This window comes from Arvicola amphibius, chromosome 10, assembly GCF_903992535.2.
Source record: "Arvicola amphibius chromosome 10, mArvAmp1.2, whole genome shotgun sequence".
NCBI classification, from domain to species: Eukaryota; Metazoa; Chordata; class Mammalia; order Rodentia; family Cricetidae; genus Arvicola; species Arvicola amphibius.
In genome coordinates this window covers 36,857,918-36,878,221 of record NC_052056.1, presented here as the reverse complement: position 1 = coordinate 36,878,221, position 20,304 = coordinate 36,857,918, and the positions used below count along the sequence as shown (strand labels likewise).

General features: G+C 42.5%; 1 protein-coding gene across 2 annotated transcripts in view; it reads left to right on the top strand.

The window, feature by feature from the left end:
* Dcbld2 (discoidin, CUB and LCCL domain containing 2) overlaps positions 1-20,054 on the top strand; it is a 63,197-nt gene extending 43,143 nt beyond the window's left edge. Inside the window, exons 5-16 of one of the 2 annotated variants that reach the window (XM_038345739.1) lie at positions 605-677; positions 950-1,083; positions 3,391-3,431; positions 4,351-4,566; positions 5,250-5,374; positions 8,705-8,855; positions 9,800-9,880; positions 10,039-10,164; positions 13,688-13,781; positions 16,135-16,184; positions 17,174-17,311; positions 18,289-20,054. In XM_038345739.1, the coding sequence (XP_038201667.1) occupies positions 605-677; positions 950-1,083; positions 3,391-3,431; positions 4,351-4,566; positions 5,250-5,374; positions 8,705-8,855; positions 9,800-9,880; positions 10,039-10,164; positions 13,688-13,781; positions 16,135-16,184; positions 17,174-17,311; positions 18,289-18,758 (1,699 nt within the window). In that variant the 3' untranslated portion in view covers positions 18,759-20,054. Of the gene's footprint in view, positions 1-604; positions 678-949; positions 1,084-3,390; positions 3,432-4,350; positions 4,567-5,249; positions 5,375-8,704; positions 8,856-9,799; positions 9,887-10,038; positions 10,165-13,687; positions 13,782-16,134; positions 16,185-17,173; positions 17,312-18,288 lie in introns of both variants that reach the window. The other variant, XM_038345738.1, reaches the window with a different exon arrangement.
* The last annotated feature ends 250 nt before the right edge of the window (positions 20,055-20,304 follow it).

Sequence of the window (20,304 nt, the reverse complement as noted above, 5' to 3'; positions counted from 1 at the left end):
CTTTACTTTCCTTGTCTGTAAAATGGAAATGATAGCAATAAAAGAACCTCCTAGATGAGATGCTTGTGTGGATTACCTGAGACATTTGGTGCTCCCTCAGATATAGCAAAATTGCTGGATGAATGTATTTTATTAGATAATAGTTCTCTCAGTCGTTTAAAACTCCCTCCCCATCCCAAACATCTGTGTAAGTGCTCAATGAATGTTTTCTTCCACCATTTGAGTAGGGATTCAGATGGAAGGACCATATCTTATCTGGTTAGCATTCATAAGTCACAGACCTCATCAGGCAACATAGTGGACATTCATATAAACCTGAGGGTCATGGTGGATAGGTCTTCGAGTAGAAAGAGATCTACTGCTCATGACGAAGTAAAATAGTCGAGGAGTTGTAGGCTGCGAGAACATTCTCTTCAGTATGTTCACTGTGTGTGGGTCAAAGAAAGTGTGAGTGGTCTTTTTCACAAGGGCTGCTCCGTGTCATGCTGAGCATGTGCTCTGCACTGCACGGAATCAGCATGTATGAAGTGTATAGGATTTCTCCTTGGGGTGTTTCCCGTGGGAAGTAAGCATTCTGTCATCTTTCACTTGTTTGCCTTCTCAGTAAATACTGCCCAGCTGGCTGCCTGCTCCCTTTTGCTGAAATATCTGGAACAATTCCTCATGGATACAGAGATGTAAGTTGAATACAGACTTCTTTCACTGCTGTGTACATTGTTATTTTAAACTCAGAAATGCTCCCCAGATAATATATATTATATGTCTCTGTCTTTTCGTGTGTTAGAAATGATGCCTTTATAGTAAAACCTAACTCTTCTTCTAAAAGTATTTGTTTCAATAACCTGTTTCTGAGAATCTGCCATATCAGCTAAATTCTTGAAAAAGTACAGGTATCTTCTTTATGAATGATAAGAAGAAAAGTTCATTTAATTGTTTTCTTTTTTTCAAGTCTTCACCACTGTGTATGGCTGGAATACATGCAGGAGTCGTGTCAAATGTCCTGGGTGGCCAGATCAGTGTTGTGATTAGCAAAGGCACCCCGTACTATGAGAGCTCTTTGGCCAACAACGTCACTTCCGTGGTGTAAGTGCGCATTCTTTGTAATAAGCATGCTGGGGAGTGGAGTGGTGTGACACTATTCCTGGGGAGACATAAACAGGTGTCCACCAGAGAGACAACCAATGACAGCACCATAGTCCATTGTGGTAAACCAATGAGGTTTTATTTGGGGGGGTGGTTCTTACAGGAATAGGGTGACAGGAACACCTTACAGGAACAAAAGTAGTCAAAAGAGCTACATCAATAAAGCTTACCCCAGCGTGGTTGACAGCTCACAGAAACTGGAAACCTGGAGCTCCCTGCACACACAGGCTATAATGCAGCCCAGCAGGGTGGAGGTGTTCTTCCCGTGGCTCGCTTGCTCTGCATTGCTTGCCTTGTTCTGCTGCACCAAGGTTTGTGAGTGCTGCTGCTTTTCTCGGCTTTGAAACTGTCTGGAATAGGAGTCTTGGAGTTTGTGGACAAGGTCCTACGTTCTTTGAAGATAAAATTCAGAAGATGCTCAGTGGTGGTGCACACCTTTAATCCTAGCACTCCCCGGAGAGGCAGGCAGATCTCTGTGAGTTCAAGGCCAGCCTGGTCTACAAGAGCTAGTTCCAGGACAGGCTCCGAAGGTACAGAGAATCCCTGTCTCAAAAAACAAAAACAAACAAATAAATAGATTCAGAAGATGAAACCATAGTCCTTGTAGTTTGTGCAGTCAGAGTGGACCATGGCTAACTGAAATAGTACTGTAAATAGATTTTGACATAAAGCAGGAGTATTGTAAAAGTCCTCCTCACAGAAGAGTAGTAAAAATGGATTCTCTTCATCTCTGCAGTATTCAGGTAAAGCAAAGACAAGACATCCAAATCAGGACCAACTGAAACATTAAATTAAAATGCAGTATTAGCAGTCTGCTTCTAAAATCTGGCTTCTTCCCTGAGCTTAGTTCTGCAGACAGGTTCCTTTCAGAAGGAAAGAGCATGGTACACACACAGGACATGACAGAGTACCAGCAAACTTGTCTTTGAAAGGCCACCTAATAGCCAGGCATGCAGGCACGTGTCCACATTGCTAGAGGCTGTGAGTTTGACACCAACTTGGACTACAAAATGAAACCCTGTCTTTAAAAACAAACAAAACATGTCTCCTCCACTAATGCTTTTTTATTTTATCCACAGCCTTTTAATTGCATAGAAAACATTCTTAGCCTGTTGCCAGGCAAAAGTGGCTTGCTCTCTCCCTTTGGTTTTCTGTTACATAATTTTATGCACATCCTTTCATTCTTTTCTGTGTTCTACCCTTAGAGTTTGGAGTCATGTGTAGTTTCCCTTTCATAGGTAAAAAATTATATTTTCTTTGGCATTGTAAGTAACCCCGGGATGACGTCAAGTTGACAGATAGTAGGTTATGTACCATTATTGTGCCATTTCGTATAAGATATTTAAACATTTGCGGATTTTGCTATCTGCCAGGGAGTATAGGATGTCCTGGAACTGGTCTCCTCAGACACCAAGGGACAACTGCATGTTTGTAGGTTTCCGATGGAACATAAGATGGGCGTGGTGTCGCATGCTTGCAGTTCCCGGGCTTAGGCAGAGGAAGCAAGAAAATCCAGAGTTTATAGTCAAGTTGAGCTATTTAGTGAATTCAAGGCCAGCATAGGATATCTCATAATATCCTATCTCATAATAATAATAATAATAAATTTGCATCCTCTTGTGACCATTTGAGCATTGTGTGAAGGGAGGAGTGTAACTGAACATCCTCCAGGTCTGGTGGAGTCTTAAATGTTCTTTTATTCTGTAACAGTCAAGTTTTTCTCTTGTCTGAACCTTCTGTCCTCATCAGCTCACCCATCCTACCCATTCCTTTGAAGTCCAGATGTGATGGATACCACAGCACACCTCAGATGTGCTGATTTTCTCTAAGGAAAATGCAGTCTCTTTACTAGTAGCCAACTCTTGTGTGCTTATGAGGACACTTGAGTCTCGCCTCATTCCCTGAAATACCCCTTTTCGTGTTCTTTCACAGAATTAGAGAATAAAAGTTTTATGTATTTATTTCATGAGAAAGGAATAAAATAAGAATTAAAGGTTACACAGCATATTTGTACAGTCGCCTGTGAACCTAGATGCTAGCTGGACTTAAAGGAAAAGTTGTTTGTGGTAATTTCACAGGTTGCCTACCTCAGGGAAAAAGAAAGTTTTTTAAATGCATGTTGTTTGATTTGTAGTCATGGATTGTCTTAGCCCTTCAAACAACAGGAGAAATTAACATTTCACTGTGATTAATACAGGGAAGCTACATGTTAACTGAGTATCACATGAGACCCTTTCTCTCTTTCAGGGGCTATTTATCTCCGAGTCTGTTTACATTTAAGACAAGTGGTAAGCCTTCCATGGACTTGGACCATCATCTTTGTATAATAGCTAATGTTGTTTTGAGCACCATCAGGCACCCAGTAACTGCTGAACTGTTTATTCTTTCTCATTCGCTTTCAAGGAGAGCATGAGTAAAATAAGAACCTAGTTATATAAAGGGTAGGCTAGCTAGGCAGTGGTGGCTCATGCCTTTAATCCCAGAACTTGGGAGGCAGAGTCAGGTGGATCTCTGTGAGTTCACTCTGTAGCTACACAGAGAAACCCTCTATAGAAAAACAAAGAATTTGTCTGAAGAAAGAATTAATTCATTCCACTTGTCTGAAAGTTTGAAGTCAGATGGGGAAGGCTTTACAACAAGATATACCACATGAACAAAATCTATGAGAGGTCCAGGAAGAAGTTGCCTTTCGCCTGCTGGGCACCCCAGAGATGGGATAGTGTATCTCTGCAGACTTAACAGCTAATGCTTGGAAATACATCTAGTCGACCCTCAAATCCATGGCTTTCACACCTACAGATTGGAAAGATGTAGAGGAAATCTTGTTTCTGTACTAGGTACATGCATAGAAATTTTCCCCATGTTGTTTTTCCCTAAGCAATATAGTGTTACAATTATATACATCCAATTTATATTTCCTTTTGCATTGTATGTAGCCCAGAGATGACTTAAAGTTGACAGCACACTATGTGCCCGTACTATCACATTTTATATAAAAGACTTGAGCATTTGCAGATTTTAGTAACTGCCAGGGGTCATGAGCTGTTCAGGACTGGTCTCCTGTAGACAGCAAGGGGCAAGTGTTTGTAGGTTTCTGGTGGGACACAGAGGCCAAGGCCCAGGAAGCAGCTGAAGTCTCTAGAAGCACTGCTGTAGAGATCTCAAATTTACCTCTAGAAACCAAATGGATTTTCCTCTCTACTTGAGGCTGTTATGGGACTCTGGGGATGGAATCTGGGGTGATTGCCGACCCCCAGATAACCGCATCTTCTGTGCTGGAGTGGACTGACCACATGGGGCAGGAGCACAGCTGGAAACCGGAGAAGGCCAGGCTGAGAAAACCTGGGCCTCCATGGGCTGCTTTTGCCACGGATGAGCATCAGTGGCTGCAAATCGACCTGAATAAGGAGAAGAAGATAACAGGTGAGAGACACGCTTTCTGCAGCACCACTAGTACGGGTTTTATTTGGAAACCCACGACAACTGAAATTTTCGTAAATTAGGTCACTGAAAATTATAAAGCTTGTACTTCAGTTTTCTCCACAGGTATTAACGTTTTCATAAATTTTTCCAAAAGCAGAATTTGCACTTTATTTTTAGTAGTTCTATTTTATTTTTAATATGATCCTTTTAAGGTAGAGTTTCAGTTAAGTGAGTTTTGAGACCTCTTACGGTTATTAGGGAATTGATAGCTAAGGAGAGTGCATCGAAAGTGCTAGAAGAAACTCACGTTCTACATGTGCTGAGTACAGATTTAACTCAGGCCGACTCAACGGCCATCAGGATGATTGAGATGGCTCTAGAGTCTTAGGCTAAATGATGAAGATACCCATCATCGTGCTTGATGTTCTTTCCCAGAAAATCATTCTTAGTAGTTGAAATGTATCTTCTAACGGTTTGAATACAAGCGGCAAAGGCACAGCAGTTCTTCCCTCACACATGCCCATAATTCTTCCTGTCTCCAAAGGAGCAGAGCCTGGGCTTAGTGGCTGTTAGGATGGAAATAAGCCACCGACAGGAACACTTGCAGGGTGCATCGCAGGTGTTTATAGCTGACTTTGGGAGTCTCTGCCTGTGCACTGATTAAAGTGACTCTTTGTTCCCAGGTATTGTAACCACTGGATCTACCATGGTAGAACATAATTACTATGTGTCTGCCTATAGAGTTCTGTACAGTGACGATGGGCAGAAATGGACTGTCTACAGAGAGCCTGGTGTGGAGCAGGACAAGGTAAAGTGGGCCTTGGCTGGAGTTACAGAAGCTCGCTAGATCATACTTAAATATGTCCATAGCATGTCTTACACTGCTCTCTTCTGGGTATTCTAGGTACTGTTTGTTACTCTCTTCACCTTATAAATAGTCTTAGAAAACTGTTGGTGATTCCAGGTCTTTGTGATTGTATAAGTACTGATTTTTGTTACTGAATTTTTATCTAAGTATTTTGGCTACTAGAGTAAGAACTTCTAAACACTTGCATTCAGTTTCTTGTCTTTCTAAAGTTCATCAAATGATGGAGTCTTGACTTCCTTCTCAGATTTCAACTACAGACAAGAGGGGAGGGAGTTAGAGCCAAAAGCTAAAGAGCACTAAAGATCAAAAGGCCATTGTGAGGTTACCTCACTGTCTGTGTCAGTAAAAATCAGATTTTCCGACGTGCAGAATTTTCTTAATTTCTGTGATACTTAGACATTTCTGTCTTAGCAAAAGATTGTAGAGATACTGGAACTGGCCAAGCAGGTGCGAAAGTGGAAGAGGAGGTAGATGCCTCCCCCCCCCCCCCCCGGGTGTTTGTCCCACTCCCTGGTTTCTGGCCTGTGATCCTTGAGAGAATCTTTAAGAGGAGGAATCTCTATCCCCAAGGAAGGTGAAGATGGCATTTTCTCTCAGTGAGATGTGCAGTGTTTCCCTCCAGTTCTTCTCACCATGCGTTTTTCATAATCCTGGAGGCAGCCTCACAGTGGCCCAGGTGCTCTGGTCTTTTTCTTTTCTTTCATTAAAATCTTTTCACCTCTCCATGACTTAGCTTGGAGATTTCCTACTTTTTTGTCTTTCTATTCTCTTTCTTCTGCAGTATCTATTAGCCCCATCTAATGCATTTTTAGCTCCAGTACTGTATTTTCCCTTCTTTATTTTCACCTTGAGTTTTCAATTTTTCTTTCATGTCTTTCTTCATAGGTACATGGAACATTGAGCATATAACTCTTTGGTGTGCTTGTCCAGTAACTCTGTCCTAGATATCACAATGCCAGCCATTATGCCATTGATTGCTGCTGGATGCTTTTATTATCATAATTCTTTATATGTGTTTGAGCTTTATTCTGGGATGCAATTAAGCTATCAGAAAACAATTTGTTTTTGTTTTTGTTTTCTATTCAGGTCTTGACTTTTAAGAATTGCTAGGCAATAAGCAGCTTTGGGTTCTAACTTGCCAGACACCATTGAGACATCACATGCATTGTGAGACTTCTCCATTGTGTGTACTAGCGATGTAGAGTATTTTGAGGCCTGTGTTATTTTAAGATTGTTTACTGGCCCTGGGTTTTTTTTTTCTGACTCTAAGCTGTGTCTTTGTGTATGGTGATGGCAAAGGGAAATCCCCTTGCAGAGCCTACTAACCTTTGTCTAGCTCAACCATTCCTGCTGTCATTACTCTGTTCCTTCCCAGCTTCCTGCTCTATTAAACTCTACCCCCGGAATTGTAGATACTGTTGGCCTCATGGTCCCTCGCTCTGTCTGCACCACCAATAGAGCAGCAGGTTCCATATGGGATACTCTTGCCCTGTAACCTGGAAATTCACCAGTCAGCGCCGGTGAGCAGGGCTCGCCTTGTCTGTTTTCCTTCTCTGTGGTTCTTACTTACCCTCTGCTTCCTGATGCCCAGTGTCTTGAGTCCGTCGTGCACTTTCTCATCTTCTCAGTTGCTAATGGCTGAGGTCCAGCTCCTGTCACTCAATTACAGACAGCAGAGGTCTTACATTGATTTGCATCAAACAGCACTCTTTCTCCTCGCTTAAATCTGTTCTTCTGCTCTCTTCTTGGGTAATTGATGTGTTTGTTTTCACACATCTTTTAAGTCTGCATACATACAGAGCCTACATTTGCTTTTATTTTCAGAAAACATGATCAATATATCTCCTAAACTTTCATAACCCATTGCTTCCATTATATTACACCATCTTTGTGTATATTTGTATGTGGGGCGGGGGGAGAATGAGAGAAAGTGTGTGAGATAATGCTCCATATGACATACTCCATAAGTAGGGTTTTATTTCTGTTTTTATTTTTCCTACGGGCGTCTTACAAATCTCCCTGTGCACCAGATTCTCAGTAAATGTTGGTAGAGCAACTATAACATTTTGCTTTTGAGACAGGGTCTCATATAGCCCAGCCTAGTCTTGTCCCGAAATGGTGCTTCAGTTAATTCCTGTTCCCTAATAACAAAACTGTAGTTTCTGCCTTTGTTCTATTTCAGAGCAGTGTCTGAGGAAATCATAGAAGTTTACCGAAGTGGAGGTTATTGGATGCTCAGAGCAAACCCTATAGAATATTATAGATCTTAATGTGTCTTTAAAAGTATATAATTTAGCTACCCGTGGATGGGCCCAGAAGACATAGTTATCATACTTGGGCTGGCTTGTCCAGTATGTGCTGGTTCTCACCTTAGGTTATAATAGAATGGACCTCATTGATTTGGCAAAAGGGGAAAGCAAGGCCCTGCTTTGCTAGTGCAGCCCTGTGGTTAAGGTAGAGGACTCGGTCATGTCAGCTCCCTGCTGCTGGCTACTGTTATTCTATGAGTCACGCTTTCTGTGCCCTGCCTTGGGAATATTTATGGCAAGTACATGAAAATTCTTTATAAATAAGAGTCAGCTCTTATTTATAGAGAGTATAAAATACTTTTGCTTGAAAGGGAATGAGAAGTCACTTTAAATCATGTTTTTACTTAAAGATGGTTTATATAATGCATTTTTAGCTGTTTAGTTACAGTCACCATATAGGTGGGAACACTGCTTCAGTTATTGCTACTTCATATGAGCAATAAGTACTGAAAACTGGGTTGTGATGTGGGGCATGCCATAATATAGTAGGTCCAGCAGGTGGAGGTATAGGCTTGTTTACATTTGCCAGTCTGCGTTCAGTTCCAGTCTAGGGGGAACAGTGCGACCCCAGGCCCTTGTATGGTCGGCTCTTTTTCACTTTCAAAGAAGACTCAATATGTTTAAATAATTATTAATGCCACAGGGACTGGGGCTGATAGTTTATTGATTCAATTAACTGTGTTGCTGCATTTGAAACTTCTCCCAGACTGCCGGGTTAGCACTCCTGTTCAGCCAGCCTAAAAGCATTTTTATAGTTGGTGTGTTAGTATTTCCCTCATATTAGCTCCAGTGGAAAATGTGCAGCTTCTGAATAGCTGTTTCTCCAGTTTGTAATTGAGTCATCTTCTGAGCAGTCTGTTCTGTTGTCATACTTTACAGATGTTGTTGAACATGCTTAAGTGGATCAGTCCAGTTCTGGTCTCTTTTGATGTAAAATACCAATTTTTGTTATTTTTTAAAGATATTTCAAGGAAACAAAGATTATGACAAGGATGTTCGTAATAACTTTTTGCCACCAATTATTGCACGTTTCATTAGAGTGAACCCTGTCCAGTGGCAACAGAAAATTGCCCTGAAAGTGGAACTACTCGGATGTCAGTTTACTCTCAAAGGTAAAGAGTCAGCGCGCACAGCAGTGGTCTGCACTGCTTCCCCTTCTGCATTTCCCGCTGCCCCAGTCCTTAGTAACTGCACACATGGGGTGATACTGTGGCTTTCTGTTCGTGTCCAGACATCATGACCAGTAATGGCCCTCTCTGACACTGCAGCTGTACCGTTCGTCATACTAGAAACCTGTCAGTGTCCTTTCTCTAGTAGCAATTGCTCATTTGTTTTCCTGATTTTAAAAAAAAAAGTCGCATATAGGTTTAAAACTACAAATGAAAAGGTAGCATCATATTCCGACTCTAGTCTTAAAGACTCTTCTTCAGCTTTTGTGTGATGAGATATGTACACTGAACAGCAGCCTTAGCATAAATAACCTTGATTTTCAAGTAATTAAAAACTGTAATAATTCACTCAATATTTTTAACATTTAAATGTTACATATTCTTTTGTGTGTTTGTTTTGTTTCTCAAGACAAGGTTTCTCTGTGTAACAACTGTGGCTGTCCTGGAACTCACCCTGTAGACCAGGCTAGCCTCTAACTCAGAGATCTTCCTCTCTCCTCCCAAGTGCTGGGATTAAAGGCCACTGTCACCTGGCTGCTATTTGCTCTTATGTCCTATAAAACTACCACTGTGCCTGACGTAGTTGGCTACCTATCCATACTTATTAAATGCACTAAAGATGGCACATATTGAATTATTGCTATGGAGTCCAACAGCATTCTGATCCCCAGTATTCTTCTAAGATTGTTTATTAATGAATATTTAACAGCTGGAAAGTCTTAGCTTTTCTACATTTAATGTAGAGTTTAATTATCCATCTGGATTCTGAGATTTAAAATTGCTCCGCAGAATTGATTTAGGAATTGATGACCTGACCATTTAACGTTAGTCTTTCTAAACTATTATTTTAAAGTAATATGTATAAACGTTTCTGAACCATCTTTAAGGCCGTCTTCCAAAGCTTACTCAGCCTCCTCCACCTCGGAACAACAATAACCTCAAGAACACAACAGCTCATCCCAAACTAGGTAAAGGTATGCCTGCTTTTAATATGTGAGTTTGATATGCCCTGGATTTATGACATAATGTCCTATAAATATATCTAAAACATTATAAAAATTAACTTACCTTAATCAAGTTGCTAATGATTAAAAAAAAATAAAGGTTTCTCCAAACTCTTTTCAAGGTCGTGCCCCTAAGTTTACTCAAGCACTTCAGCCTCGAAGTAGGAATGACCTTCCTGCACAGACAGCACAGACAGCTGCCACTCCAGATATTAAAAATACCACCGTCACTCCCAATGTAACCAAAGGTAGGCAGACCAGGCGTGATACGGTTACCTCGTGGGGGTTTCTTGTCTTCATCTCAGGGTTTCCAGCTTACTGACTTTTCCTATAGTTTTGCAGCTCATCCAAGAAAAAAAAATAAATATGAACTTCTCTCCTTCGGGAAAAGCCCACACGTACCTAGGTCTGTTCTCTGGTACGTGTAAGCCTGATACTTAGCTGTTGTGCTGGGCTGTTCTGTAGGCTTCCCCTTATGACCCCCATCAACTAAACACATGATTCTCAAGCTCAGAGACTTATTGCTTCTAGAAATTATTAAGCCACAGCAGAAAACAAGCATGTTTACCCATATTATGTGTTAAATTACAAATGGGAGAGTTGATAGAGGCAAGAAAAAAACAAACACAGAACTTTTGGGTAGAAACAAATACTTTTAAAAAAATATTTCTAGTAGCATTCTCATCTAAAAAATAGAAGCCCTCTGCATTCTATACATTTGTAATTTTGGGGCTTTGTTCCTGATTATTCATTCAAGCATTAGAATTTCTTCTAAATTCTATGACGGTGGTGAGTGCAGTGTTAAAATGTACAAACCGCTATGATTCTTTCTACTCGTTGAGAAGAAAAATGTCCGTTAAATTCAGAAACTAATGTGCCAGTGTCACAGGAGAATTACTGCCAGTGCTAACAGGTGAAAACCATTCATTTTCAGCAAAGTGTGGAGAAGAAAGTGTCACTAGGGACCCACTAGTTCCTGTCTCCTTAATAAAGGAGCAAGGCTCTAGGATGGTTTTTGTACTGCATGAGAAGGAAGCATCAGGGCAGCAAGCTGTAAATCTCCACAGCTGCAGAGTCAGGGAGCTGGAGGAGAGGAAAAGAGAAAGCGAGCAGGGTGAACAGCTGTGGGCAAGAGGAGGCGAAGGCCTCCAAGATTGAGAAACACCCCACCCCACCCCACCCCAGCCCTCGGGGCGGGCACACATAGAATATTCGAGAGTGAGAGAGATAGGGGGGAGGGAGGGAGGAAGGGAGAGAGAGAGGGGAAGGGAGAGAGAGAGAGAGAGAGAGAGAGAGAGAGAGAGAGAGAGAGAGAGAGAGAGAAGCATGCTTGGCTGCTTGGCGCCAGGCTGTGGTTTTGGGTTTGGAGGATACTGGACTGACCCCAGACTCTTATGTCCCCACACCGAGGGTTGTACCAGGTCACGTGGTTAGAAATAAAAGTAGAGAGACCGTTTATGAAGAAAGAAACCACACGTCCAGAGTGGAAGTGGGGTTGATGAGTTGAATGAAGGAAAGCCTTGAAACTGCTGGGGCCTAAGGCGTGCAGCCCTTATAGGACCTCTAACTGTGCCCACAGTCCTGTTTGTGCCACCGGCTTTTCTCGCGTATTCTCAGCCTTAGTGTGGTCAGGTTTCTTTCATCTTGATGCTCCCTTCTCTAGTCAGGACACTCTGGAGGGCACTTCTTCTACAGTAGCGCCCCACCAGCCCCTTTCTAGAATGTAATAACTACTTTCATTTTCTAAAAATCTGCTTAAATTCAGCTTATTTTCTTCAGCTTTCCATATCTGAGCTTCTTGCCTGTCTTCATCTTCCTCATACTATAGGAAAAGCTAGTCAGAAACCAGAGTTCTCTGAGCAAATAGAGCTGAGCATACCCAGCTTCCAGGTAACAATGCAGACGTATAATGTTTTGTTCAAGTCTAAGCTAAATTGTTTGTGCTTGCATAAGAAGACAAATGCGCCTCAGATGTGTTCCTCGGGCACTGTGCAACTTTTGATAGGGTCTCCTTCTGGCCTGGAACTTGCTGGCCAGCGGACCTCCCGGATCTGCCCGTCTCTGCCTCCTCCACGCTGGAATTGCAAGCACATGCCAACACTCCTACCTTTTTTTGTGTTTTTAACATGGGTTCTGGAAACTGAATTCAAGACCTCGTCTTTACAAGGCAGCTACTTCATTATTCCTGCGTATGGGCACATGTCTTATTGTCTGGGTTTTAATCACTGGTCACGTAAACCTTACGCCATTCCCTCCAGCTCTAAAAACAGTAAGGAAAGGGCTTATTCAATTTTCTGATTTCTGAGTGCTTCCTGGCCTCGGTTGTGATTTTATTTCATCTCCTGCTCCTGCTCCTCTTTCTCTTCCTGCACTTAATTTCATGGAGAAAATCATATCATGGTCAGATGCTTCCAGTGAGCTCTTCCACTTGTTCTTTATGAAAACTATTTTAAATACTCCCCATATTCTCAAATGCTTGATCAAGAGCTTTTTCACTCACAACCCCCTTTTTCCCTCCACCTTTACAAGGCAGAAACCATGAAAAGGAAAATCCCTTTTGGGGGAGTCTGCACACTTATTCGGCTCTATGCTCTGTCTAAGGCACTGATAAAGGAAGTCTTCTGTGCTACCCAGGATGAAACCCTTCCCCTGGACCTGGACCCAAGCATCTGCTTCCTAAGTACATGATGTTATTCCACCCTCCCGCTGCTGCTTTCTTCTGTGGTGTGTTCTTCCCCCTCTTGGATACAGTATGGTGGAGGGTAAAGGAGAAGCTACGGGTTAGACAGTGTCCACTCTGAGCCCTCAGTGACCTGTCAACACGTGCTGCCCTGTCCTGCTCACTGGTGGAAGAGGAAAGAATTACTATTCCAAGTAGCTCTGAGCAGACCATTTTCTGTGGGACAAAATGAGGGGAGAAGGTGATGTCTAAGTCCCTGCCAACTCCAGCATCGAGTGCGTTTCCGATTGTTTATGTACAGATTGCTTTCTGTGCTTGCCTGCACTGTAACCTGGCCACAGCTACAGATACTTTAGCATGATATTATAACATCATTTTTGGTTGCTATTTTCTGATCTATTGTGAAGACAGCACAGATCTTCGCTGGATATTCAGATTTCTTCCAGTTATCACTCTTCTGGGCATCCTTGAAGATGCATCTTTGAACATCTTGATGTCTTCCCAAGAATAAATTCTTAATGTAGAATGGCCATTCTTAATAGGTTCTTATACATACTGCCTCAAAAGACCAATCAGAGATATTGTATTTATATTTTCTCATCAACAAACCTGCTCCCCGCTGTCCTTTCCAATAAATACCCATTCTTTTTTTAATGGCCTCCAGTGCCATTAGCAAAAATAGCATCTTGTTTTGTTTTCACTGGCAATTCTTTGCATCTGAGGCTTCTTTGTATTTTCTGGATAGGTTGGTAATTGACCATGAACTTGTTTTTACGTGGTTTTGACCTGTGTCTTATAACATACACTCTACTATGTATGATAGGATGCTTTTCTGGTTTATTGTTTGTCTTTCAACTTTTGGTAATTTAAAATCTATGCTGCATCTATTTCAGACATGTGCAGAGGTAGAGGTGGACTGGGGGGCATGCTGAAGGACATGTTCACAAGCCTGTGTCACCCTTTGGTGGCCAGCCTTGTTTCATAAATGATATTTAAGATTGTGTTGCTATGCTAAGCCCTCAGCTTCTCTTTCTGTCCTGCGGTGATTTCTGCTTCACTGTTAATGTGATTGTTTTGTTTCATGGCTTCAGATGTCGCACTGGCTGCCGTTCTTGTTCCTGTGCTGGTCATGGCTTTCACCACGCTCATCCTCATTTTAGTGTGCGCGTGGCATTGGAGAAACAGGTCAGTACCGAGCTTGTTTCCATGATTGATCCTGGGAGGCACACAGTGATGGGGAACATACCCTAAATATATAAAATAATGGAAGCCAGTGCAGTTCACCTGTTCATCTCCAAGGACAGTTAGTTCCTGTGGAGCTCTAATGATGAGTAGGTCTGCGCTGTACCTATTGAGCTGTACATTAAGATGAACATACAGCTATTTGGTAACACTGAAAAAATTAGACTCACTGGTCTCTCTAACATGTTTAGCAGAGTTGGCTTACCAAAATAACAAACACTCATGTTTGGTGAGTGCCATATAAATGAAGTGCTGGGAAGACCATGAGAGTCAACCTGAAACCCTCTCTTCAGGAAGGGCAGCTTCACGTTTTGCTTAAAGAAACAGGATCTACTCAGATAAAAAAAAGCAGATGTCTTGACGTTCAGTTTGCAAGAAGAAAATACCATAAAACAGGTGGTTTGTAAATCAAATCTCCTTGTTGTAGTTCTGGAGGCTGAGAATTGGAACCTGAGGTGCTGGCAGATGAGTGGCTAGCGAGAGACCCCTTGTGGTTCAGACAGTGGAGGAGGGACGAACAAGCTCCCTTCAGCCTTTCCTAGGGATGCTGATTCCAATGAAGTCATGACCTGATCCCCCGTAGAACCCCACTTCCCAACACTATCACCATGTGGGGTTAGGATTCTAACATCTTAATCCTGGAGAGACACAGGCATTGGGTCTTATCGCAGTTAATAGTCCAAACTGGGCGAGTTGTTTAAGTAAGACGGTAGGCAGGATAAGCTCTGAGTCATCTATGAGCCTGGCATGGGGGTGTACAGATGTAACTGTGGAGGTGCACTCTGAGCTTAGATCAGGAAGGGCTTCCGGGTTTTGTTCTAGAGATTAGAAAAGTATTTCGTGTTGAGGAAATGGTTATAGTCAGATGGCTGTAGAAAATGCAGAGTTTGTGAAGTCTGGGTCAGGTGAATAGTAGAGAGGTAAGAAGAGGCGTTCAGATGAATTTTGAAGCCAGTTGGTCAGGCAGGTGTGCAGCCCAACACTTGTTTTACAGTGTGTCAGAAGGATGCAGGACATTGGCTTTTGGAGTTTGACTAGTAAGGATGCCATGAGTTGAGATAACAGCAGGAGGGACAGGCTTGATAGAAAAAGAATTTGACTTCGTTTAGTCATCCATTCAACAATACTGTATTTGAATATTTGGTTGTGACCTTGTGCCAAGTATTGACCCCGTGCTAGAAGTTCTGTACATCCTAGCAGGCAACATAAGTGGCTCGAGCTCTTTAGAATCTTAAACAACAAATCACACAGCTATGTGTATCCTCATTGTAAAGCAGAATAATTTCTGCTTTCTTGATGGCCTGCCTGTAAGCACTAACTTGCGTTTGATTAGATTTGCATGTTTTCCTCTCAATTGCCTTTCATTTGCTAGGCTTTCTCTGTAAACGGCTCTAAGTAGTAATTCTTTTTTGTTTTTTATAATATTTTTATTAATTGAGAATTGCATAATTACATTGTGATCATACTCACCCCCACCCCAACTCCTCCCAGATCCACCCTTATTTCATACCCACCCAACTTTGTGTTCTCACCTATCCAGCTTAATCAGTGTTTGTCTACTCTTGGGTGTGTGGTCATTCACCCACCTGGGGCAACACCCTTGAAGAAAACTAATTAATTCTCCCTCTTCAGGCAGCTTTTAATTATCAGCAACTCTTCAGAGGGGGTGGAAATTCATGACCACGTCCCTTCTGTTTGCTGGAATTTGATCTGGCTTGATCTTTACGTTTGTATATTGTGTAAATAAATACACACATACCATGCTGCACGTGTGGGAGCCTGTTTTTCTCTTTGCATCCTATGGTTCCAGGGTTCAAAATCAGGTCCTCAGGCTTGATGGCAAGCCCCTTTTACTTGTAGAACCATCTCCCCAGCCCAAGTGAGATTGTCCTTTATACCAGAAAATGGCCTTTCACTGCTGATTTCCTTCTGTAAATGGCTCTCAGTAAATAGTGATTCTTAGCAGAGACCAGTTCTCCTGGGGAGGCCAAATGAGAATTCTGAGGTCGGGAGTAGGCTGGGAATGGTCTTAAAGCACCTGTGCTTTTTTTCTTCCTCCCAGACACTGTAGAACCTTCCAGGCCTGCAGAAACATTCTCCTCCCTCCACCAGTCACTGCTAGGGATAGCGTTGTTTGCTAGGATAGGGTGAGGACTGCTGTACAGTTAAGAGTATGAGAGACTCAAAATTTATCAGTGCCAAAGGACTACATGCTCCTGACTAATAACTGGTATCTGTGCTATCCTCTGGGAGATTTTTACCAGAACATTCACTGTTTTCTGATTTTTGTTTTCAGAAAGAAAAAAACCGAAGGCACCTATGATTTACCGCACTGGGATCGGGCAGGTAACTTGTGAGCTTAACTTCTCCATCCAGTCAGAGAGGAATCTTTCCTCCTGGAGTGGAGAGATGGCTCAGTGGTTAAGAACACTGGCTGCTCTCTTCCAGAGGACCCAGGTTCAATTCCCAGCACCCACATGTTGATTCATAACTGTCTGTAACTCCAGCTCCAGAGATTCTGGAACTCTCATACAGACATACATGCATATAAAACACCAATGCACATGAAATAAAAATAAATAAGTTATTAGAAAAAATTAACATGTTCCCACCATCTGGTTTGTAAAGTTATTAAAGGGAAAATCTAAATTTCTTGCAACACCCATCGTTATCTTTTCCTCTGAAAAGTTGGTCTTTTCCTGTGATTATTCCTCTTGAGGAGACCAGCCAGGCAGTGTTAATCCCAGCACTTGGAGGCAGAGGCTAGTGGATTGTGAGTTCAAGGCCATCCTGATGTACAAAGAGAGTTCCAGGATAATCAAGGCTACATATACAGAGAAACCGTATCTCAAAAACAACCCCCCAAAATAAACAAAAACAAACAAACAAACAAACAAAAAACAGGAAAAGAAACAAGACCCAGAGTCCTAGGAACAGTGTATGTATGTGAGTCTGCTATGGCACTCACCAGTGGAATCAGTTCTTTAAGAACCTCTGAAGGCCTTGGTCATCTGAATTCCTAAGTCCCCTTCCTAATGTAACCACTAGGGAAAAGGCCAATGCCATGACCAGAGTATAGCAGGCCACTGGCTAAACAGTCCAGCCCAGGGACAGCTAAAAAGTAGGAGGTTCTGAGAAAACCTTTTTAAAAACCACTGAGGTGGCCCTGTCTGACCATGGGTAGTAGTCGATAGTAGTGATTTGTTTCTGCGTGCACACTGGGTAGACTGCTGCTAGGCATTCTGTCAGCACAGTCACCGCAGACACGAACCTGGGTTCTGTAGAACTGGTCTCTGTAAGTAACACTTGGTCCCTGGCTTACAATCACAATGAAGGTTGGTGGAAAGGCGTGAAACAGTTTCTCCCTGCCAAATCCGTGGAACATGAGGAGACGCCAGTTCGCTACAGCAATAGTGAAGTTAGTCACCTGAGCCCGAGAGAAGTCACCACAGTGCTCCAAGCTGATTCTGCAGGTGAGACTAGGAACACGTACGCTCGCTCCAAGGACTTTAGGATTTACAATATGTTTGATGTTTTTCATATCTTAAGAATAATCTGTGTTCTGGGGCTGGAGAAACAGCTCAGCACTTAAGAGCACTTGTGGTTCTTGCCGAGGACCTGAGTTCCATTCCCAATACCCACACAGTGGCTCACAACCATCTGTAACTCTAGTTCTGGGTGATCAGACTCCTTCTGACCTCTCCAGGCACCAGGCACACACATGGTACACAGACATGCATGTAGGCAAACATTCATGCACCTAAAGATTTTAAGATAAACTACGTTCTGAATGTTCAAATGATAACCTTGAGAGAACAAATCATTTCTGCTTAGATATTTTGTTCATAAAACTGAAGCATTGCTTTCTAAAGACACTGGGTATTATATCTGTTAGCCTGGGGGGTTGGTTTGCTAGCCCAATAAATAGGCAAGCCCAGGTCTCGGTGAGAGACAAGGTGTACAGCTCGTAAGGAATAATACCCACTGTTGACCTCTTACCTCCGTATGGACAAACGAATGCCAATACGCAAAATAATAAAAGATCAGGAAAAGGTGAGAGACAGTGCATTCTGCTGTCCTAGCACATGTCCATTCTAAGCATTCCCCGATAGTTTCGAAGGGAAGAAGTGGTGATGTTTCCTGAGACTAATACTTACTCCATTAAGGAAACACTACTTCTGTGCAGGTACTGCATGTGAGTCTACAGAACAAATACTTGATTCAAAAGAATAGAAATGAAGCCTTCTGTTGTGTCAGGTTACTACTGTGAGGTACTAGATAACACTTATTTTTCAGTTGGTCCCTGTGGGTGGGGATGTTATAGTTTTGCATTGATAAAGACAACAGTTCCATGATATAAGGTGTGATTTTGATGTAACCTGTAACTGCCACCTTAAAGTACGTACTCTGTTTTCATAAGATAAGCATCTCATTGTGTCTTGTACAACAGAATATGCACAACCCCTCGTAGGAGGAATCGTGGGCACGCTCCATCAGAGATCCACCTTTAAACCTGAGGAAGGAAAAGAAGCAGGCTACGCAGACCTGGATCCTTACAACTCTCCAGTACAGGAAGTGTACCATGCCTATGCTGAACCGCTGCCCATCACGGGGCCTGAGTATGCAACCCCGATTGTCATGGACATGTCAGGGCACCCCACAGCCTCAGTTGGTCTGCCCTCCACGTCTACTTTCAAAACGGCAGGGAACCAACCTCCTCCCGCTTTAGTGGGAACTTACAACACACTTCTGTCCCGAACTGACAGCTGCTCCTCAGGGCAGGCTCAGTACGACACCCCGAAAGGTGGGAAGCCAGCCGCTGCCCCAGAGGAACTGGTGTACCAGGTGCCACAGAGCACCCAGGAAGTATCAGGAGCGGGAAGGGATGAGAAGCGTGATGCTTTTAAAGAAATCCTTTGAAGGTGGTGCTGCTTTTCACGAAGCATCCATTTAAAGCACATGGCTTTTTTATCCGTAGTGTAGTAATAGTAGAATGTATTATGTATCTGTCACTGAAGTGGTTTGGGGAATGTGGTGACCGAGGTACAAGAAACTACTTACCTTGCCATCTTGCTTTAAAGGTGTTCCTGTGTGGCACAGTACCTGCTTGCCTGTTACATTTCAAACATCCTGTTTGTTACTACTGTAAAACACTATTTTTAATACCGAAAAGGCTCCCTATAATGCACTTCAAAGAACCTGAAAATCACTGAGTATTTATTACCAATGCTGCAGGTACATTAATGAACTTGAGATGGTTCCATAAGCCTTGCTGGCAATAATGCATGGTACTGTTCTTGAAATTATCAAATGGCTTGAAATTCTCCCTTTGTGAAAGGTAGGTACTATCATGTTCTCCTCTTTCAACCCTGTATTCCTGTCTGCAATCTTTTTCCCCCACAACAGCGGTCCATAACCATCGTCATAGCTGCAGACGTGTGCACTGCTCTGTGTTTCCCTAGGAAGCTGCATAGCTGGAGCACCCGGCCTTGCAGTACGCTGGGTGACTGACTTTTCCTTTGGTAACACTCTTTTAACACAAGGTGGCTCAGGATCTGGTCTCACCTGTGCTCATCCTACCCAGGATCTTTTGTGGCCTCGCTCTATCCTGTGTTATAAATGCTGGTCGTCCCTTTCAGTAGGCAGACTTTAGGTCTTCTTCCCATGGAAATGGGGGAGAAGCCGCTTGGTCCCTCCACTCCCCTCTGCAGAGATATATAAATTACCTTAGGGAAGAAATCGAAGGGAGACTAAACTTAATTAACCTCCTTGGTTTTATTTACTTAATTAAACTCCTTGGTTTTATTTACACACAAGCCCAAATACAAAAATTTTCTCTAAGTCCCAAGGTATTTTATAATTTTAATCATAGTTTCTATTTTCTTCAGTAAACTATTATAAAAGAAAAAAAAGAAAGAAAAAGAAAACCAGTATGAACCAGACCTGATGGCTCAGGTCTAAGACCTGCGATACTAAGACCTGGGTGGCTGAGGCATGAGGATCCCAAGTTCAGTGCTTTGAAGTCTAAGTTCAGGATGAACCCAGGCTACTCATAAAATCCTGTCTCAAAATAAGAAAGGGGCAGGGATATGTCTTAGTGGTTTGTGCTTGCCTACAGTGTGAGGCCCTAGATTCAGTCCTAGTACTAAAAGAGAAAAGAGGATCAACATGCATTCTTCAGTTCTGTGTAATTCTGTGGAGAGAGGCCTAAGTAATCCTTTGGTTGACCAGTGTCATCACTTCTGAACTGACACGATTCTCCCCAGCAACTGGTCACTGCTTGAGCATAACCTGCCCAGACTCATGTCTGATAGGGTACATTAGACACTGTAATGGATTAGCCTGCAGTACAGAAACCACCTTCTGATATCTGCAGGCTGGCAAGATAACTGAAGAAGCCCATCAAATGTAGACATAAAATTCCGTATCGTTGTCCACAGACCTGTTGGTTGCTTAGTTGTATATC